Here is a 5,805-nt window from a genome sequence, read left to right as displayed (position 1 = left end):
TGGGTGCGACCTTGTGCGTGGCCGGGGTCGGGGAGGGTTGGGGTGTGCCTTTGCGAGGCCGGGTATGATGTCAGGATTCGGGGTGAGTGTGCGGGTGTGTGTGGGTGTGGCCTGCGGGAGAGCCGCTGGAGGGTGCGCACGCCTTGCTGAGTGTCTATGGGACTGCGGGGCCCCGTGTGCCTGGCACTGTGAGGTCGCCAAGAACTCCGAGGGTGCGTGTGCGTGGGGCGAACGGAGGTGCGCGTGACCTCCTGGCTGTGCGGACGCTTCTCCGTGGGCGTGCGGGTGCGCGAGGTCCCCGGCCGCACGCCGGTCTGCGACGTAGGTTGTGAGTGAGCGCCCGGAGTGCGTGTGGGAGCGAGGCGAGGTCTGGGAGGACCACGGTAGCCTCGTGTGGATTCGATAAGAGCCGGGCTGTTTGCGGACCCCCATGTGTGCGCACGGCCGTGTGTTTCCCCCCTCCCCGCCCCCCAAAACAAAGCCTCCCTCCCAGACCGCGCGTCGCAGACGCCCCAGACGCCGGGGCGAACCGTGCGGCTCCGAGGGGCCCAGCTGTATGTAAATGCCGCCATCTGCCCGGCGGCCGCGCCCCTCCCCCTCGGGCCGCAGCTGGGCTGTCCGTTTGGCCTCCGGAAGGTGTAAGGAGCAAATGGGCAGGAAATTCCGTCTTCACGGACCAGGGGCCGCTCCCCCACCCCGGGATGAATGGGGGCGAAGGCACCCCGGGTTCTCCAGAAGCCTTTAATATTCCGGGACCACGCAAGAAAAGCCAGTTAGGAGCAGATGTTTCAGCTCTCTGGTCACAATCCCTCCGTGCCAGGCGCTGGGCAAAGCCTTTCAGATGGAATAAGCTCGTTTTCTTTTTTCCCAAGTAAAGAAAAACGTTAATGCTCGGAAGCTAATAATTACAGAGAAAATAAGGCTCAATTCATATTGGTATTTTTTGTTCTGGAGGAGTAAGATAGGGTGATCAATGACGCATAAACAGGGCCAGGTGCTCGGTCACGTTTTAAGAAGGAAAGAATGCCAATCAAAAGGGTTTTCCGTTGGCGCTAAGGACCCGCGTGCTGCAAGGATTCTGAGCAAGGAAGGGCCATGGTCGGACTGCGCAGAATTTCTATTTGTTAGAGACTTTCCATTCCCTTCTTTAAGTGCGTTTTCACCATTCAGGCTTGACTTCCTCTAGGAAACCCTCCCTTACGCCCCCAGGCGAATCAGTGGAGTGCCCCCAGCTCACACAGCTCCCTGAGGCCTCCCTCCCAGCCCAACCCCTCTACCCCACACTGGGCCCTGACTTCTGACCTGTGGGGTCTAAGCACAAAGCCCCTGAAAACTCCCATGGCTCCCCAGGGCCTTCAGAACATACTGCCAGCTCCAGAGGCTGACATCTGTGACCCTCTTGCCACATCTTCGCTACTCAGGTTCTATGGCCCCTTAGGGTAGAGCCAGATCACATGGACCAGTAACTGGGAGGTGCAAATTAGGCCTCAAGCTGGACTGAGTGGGAGGGTGAGCTTCCCATCACTGGTAAATTGAAGAATTTTCTGTCTGTTAGAATTAGCTCTGGGAGGTGCTCGCTTCGGCAGCACATATACTAAAATTAAAACGATACAGAGAATTAGCTCGGGAGAAGGTCAATTCCTGTTCTGGATGGTAATTTGAGAGGATTATTATGAATTCCAGGTCTGAAATACCTCAGAAATGTTAAAAATCATAAAACTAGCTAGCCTGTCTTTTCTTTTCTTTCTTTTTTTTTTTTAGAGGTTTTTGCCTTACTATGTGGTGCATGTGCTTGCCAGAGGGAGAGGGAGACAGAGACAGTGAGAGGGAAAGTGAGAAATCACTCCCCCCCCAAGGATGGCCACCCCACAACTCCTTCTTCCGGGATCTCAGGCATGTGCACACATGTGCTTGGCATGATTTTCAAGTCGCCAGGTCCAGGACTTGAACTATGGTCGGCCATGTGGGAGTACAGAGACGTAGCTACACAATCTTTTGGCTCCTTTTCAGAGGTTTATGCCATAGGGCTAGTGCACTTACAAGTGAGAGACAGTGAGAAGGAAGGTGAGAAGTCACCCTCCAGTGGGTATGGCCACATCACAATCCCTTCCCCTTTCCCCCCTCTCCCCTCCAGATCTTGGATACTTGCAGGGGCACACACCCTCAAAGGCATGATGTCATTTCAAGTGGGTTCTCTCTTGTGTGTGAAGTGGACTTTAAGGGCTTTCTGAGCACCTTTAGCCATTCAGGATGTTTCCTTATATGCTGACCTTAGAGACCACAGGCCATGAATTTGAGTCAAGACCTAATAGGGAGAGGGAGGAAGCAATATAGGCCCCTGGGGGAATCCTGGCAGAGGGAGCAGCAAGGTGGCCACGCCTGGCATATTCAGACATCCCTATGGTTTTCCTCCTTTTTTCATTCTATCTCTGCTAAAATACACCTTCCTAAGATGCCTTCCCTAATCATCTCACCCAATTTAAAAGCATTCCCAAGTCTGGGGCCAGCAGATTGCGTAATGGTTTGAGTCCCAGACCAAGAGACCTGAAACACACCAGGTGTACATGTACAGGAGTGCCCAAAATCCCAAGAGGAGAATGAAGAAGGGACTGCAGCATGGCTACCCGACCTGGGGGGAGGGGGTAGTTTCTTGCTTTCTCTCTCTCTGACAAGCACACATGCCCTATAGCAAAAATCTCTGGAGAAAAATGTCCCCAAGTCATCAAATCACCAACTTGCCTTATCATACTTTTTTTATTATTAGGTTTGTCATAGAGTGAGGAAAAAAGTGACAAGGGGGGTTGGCCAGCTGCAATCCCTTCTCCCTTCTCCTCCTGGGACACACATGCACACATGACCAGTGTGATTTTCAAGCCACCAGGTTCAGGACTCAAACTGTGGTTGACTATGTGGGAGTCCAGAGCTTTAATCACTCCACCACTGCTGGCCCTATCACCTTACCATACTTTTAAAAAATGGTACAACAGGGACCAGCAGTTGGCATAATGGCTAGGTCACTGGATTCCCATGTAGTCAACCACGGTTTGAGTCCAGACCCAGTGGCTTAAACTCACACCAGGTGTGTGTGCGTGTGTGCCCAAGATCCAAGAGGAGAATGGAGGAGAAGGGATTGCAGTGTGGCCATCCCCCCTGGGGGGTGATTTCTTGCTTTCTGTCTCTCTGTCTTTTTGGCGAGTGCACACGCCCTATAGCCCAAAACACTCTCCAAAAAAAAGGGGGGGGGGCGCGCAAGCTACCAGGTCTGGGATTTGATCTGTGGTCAGCCATGTGGGAGTCTAACACCTTAACAACTATAACTGCCGGCCCCAATAATTCCTTTTTTTTTTTTTTTTTAAGAATTATTTAACTTTATTATTATTATTTTTCACTTTGGTCAGACATAGAGAGGGAAAGTGAGAACGAAAGTCACAGGTCCAGGATTTGAACCATGGTCACCCATGGGGGAGTCTAGCACCTTTAACCACCACGCTACCTGCCAGCTCCAATAAAATAATTCATTAAAAAAGAAAAAAAAAAAGGTACAATGCATGCCCACACAAGAGAGACTGAAAAAGACACCAAGAGAAGCACTCTTGGCAGGGTCTTGTCACCCATGATGCCCTTTCCCCAGGCCCCCAGCTACACAGAACTCTGACATGTTCAGGTCAAGGAATCCAGTGAGGGCTCTGTCACTCTTTTGGGAATGTGCTTCCAGCCTCGCAGGGCACTTGCATTACAGCTGAGGGGCTGGCCCACCACACTTTTTCTTTATGCCATTTGTCACCCTGAGAGCTATCTGAGCATTGGCTGTCTCCTCCATGAGAACATCAGCTCCATGAGGGTAGACTTTTTAAAAAAATAATTAGTTAATTCCATTTGTTATTATTTTTTAATCTGACCAGAGAGAGACAGCAAGAGAGAGAGAGAGAGAAAGGGAAAGGAAAAAAGACAGCCACCAGGTCTAGGACTCGAACTGCAGGGGCAGTGCAGGAATCCAGCGCCTTTAACCACCACGCCACCTGCTGGCTCCAAGGGGGTAGATTTTTAAAAATTTACTTTTAAGGGTACAGGGTCCCACTATATTGCCCAGACCAGCCTGGAGCTCATGATCCTCCTGCTTTAGCCTCCAAAGTAGCCGGCACTACATGTGCGCCCCCCACACCCAGCGAGGGCAGAGCATCTTCTCATTTGCTCACTGATGCACCTTGGTGCCTAAAATAGGGCCTCGCATTTGGTGCACTAATCGTTGTGCAGTAAGTGAATGAATGAAGGAGGTGCTATTGTTGACCCCCAGGGATAAGGGAATAGATGCTAAGGTCTCACCCAGGATCACAGGACTTGAGCGGCATGACCCGGGAACTCACATTGCTTGGCATATGCCTCAATGCTGGCATGATCCTGCCCACTGAATGGCACCACGAGGCAATGCAGCACTAATGCCCAGTGCGTTTGGGGAAAATATCCTGGGCCACGTCACAGTGTCCCAGAGACCTGCATGCAAGTCAAATCTCTCCCTCCCCAGCTGAGCAGGGGTACCCTGACAGCACCATCCCTAAGCCAGCACCAGGATGGCAGGAGATTGAGACCCCTGGGGAAACCCACTAAACACTGAGACATGTGTGACCCAGAGGGCCACAGCTGTCATCCTCAGGAGCCACTCAACCCCTGGGAGACAACAGGGGTCAACAACACACATTGTTCTTGCCCTGGTGACAGACAACCTGAGTCACATTTCAAAAGGCCCACCAGAAGGTTCTGTGGGAGCCTCTGTTCACTCTCTCAGGGCATTTCCTAAACACACAGCTCCGTCTCCACTGCTCTGTCAGGACAGTCTCCAACTCTCAAAGCCACGAGTAAATATGGAGGCCGCTCCCTCAATTGTGCGGATTTCCTCCAATTAGGAAGTTTTGAGGACATTAGAAATGCTCCCTGGGTTACAGACAGTGCACTCTGGGTCTGGAAACTTGGAATTCTCTGAAGATGACTGAGATCCATTTGAAAAATCCAGTGCTTCTCTGCTTCTCTGCCTCTCTCTTTCTGGTGAGTGCACCCTATAGAAAAAAAAACTTCTTCAAAAATAAACAACCAGGGACCAGCAGTTAGCGTAATGGTTATGTTGCTGGACTCCAACGTAGTCAACTGCGGTTCGCATTCTGGACCTGGTGGCTTAAACTCACACCGGGTGCATGTACATACGTGCCCAAGATCCCGAGAAGAGAATGAAGAAGGGATTGTGGCACAGCCATCTCCCCTGGGGGGGTGGTTTCTTGCTTTCTATCTCTCTGTCTCTCTCTGTCTGGTGAGCGCACGTGCCCTGTAGCAAAAACCTCTCCAATAAATAAATAAATAAACAAACAACAAATAATATTGAATAAATATATCTTTAAAAAAAAAGGGGGGTGTGGTGGCACCCACCCTATGGTTAAAAAAAAAAAAAAGAAAGAAAGAAAGAAAGAAAAAGAAAAATCTAGTGTTCTGGACAAGCAGGTGGCCCAGTGGTTAAGGTGCTGGACTTCCGTAAAATAAATAATAAATAAACAAACAAAGTGGGGAAAAGAAAAAAAAGGTGCTGGACTCCCACATGGCTAACTGCAGTTCAAGTGCCAGACCCAGTGACTTGAAACTCACTCAGGGTATATGTGGATGCATGCCTAAAATCTCAAGGAGAGGGGATTGTGGTGTGGCTATTCCCCCTGGGGGTTGATTTCTCATTTTCTGTCTCTGTCTTTCTGGCAAATGTACCTGCTCTATAGCAAAAAACTTCATTAAAAAAAAAAAAATCTGGTGTTCAATCTGGCCCACAGT

General features: G+C 50.5%; 1 protein-coding gene across 1 annotated transcript in view; it reads right to left on the bottom strand.

The window, feature by feature from the left end:
* Positions 1 to 1,408, bottom strand: part of DLL3 (delta like canonical Notch ligand 3) — a 12,216-nt gene extending 10,808 nt beyond the window's left edge. Inside the window, exons 1-2 of the mRNA XM_027771639.1 lie at positions 1,367 to 1,408; positions 531 to 627 (exon numbers count right to left, since the gene is read on the bottom strand). Coding sequence (XP_027627440.1) covers positions 531 to 627; positions 1,367 to 1,408 — 139 coding nt within the window. The remainder of the gene's footprint in view (positions 1 to 530; positions 628 to 1,366) is intronic.
* Between the last annotated feature and the right edge of the window lie 4,397 nt (positions 1,409 to 5,805).

This window comes from Tupaia chinensis, unplaced genomic scaffold, assembly GCF_000334495.1.
Source record: "Tupaia chinensis unplaced genomic scaffold, TupChi_1.0 Scaffold000037_13, whole genome shotgun sequence".
In the NCBI taxonomy this organism is placed as follows: Eukaryota; Metazoa; Chordata; class Mammalia; order Scandentia; family Tupaiidae; genus Tupaia; species Tupaia belangeri.
Note: the sequence above shows the minus strand (reverse complement) of the source record. Positions and strands in the feature narration are given on the sequence as shown.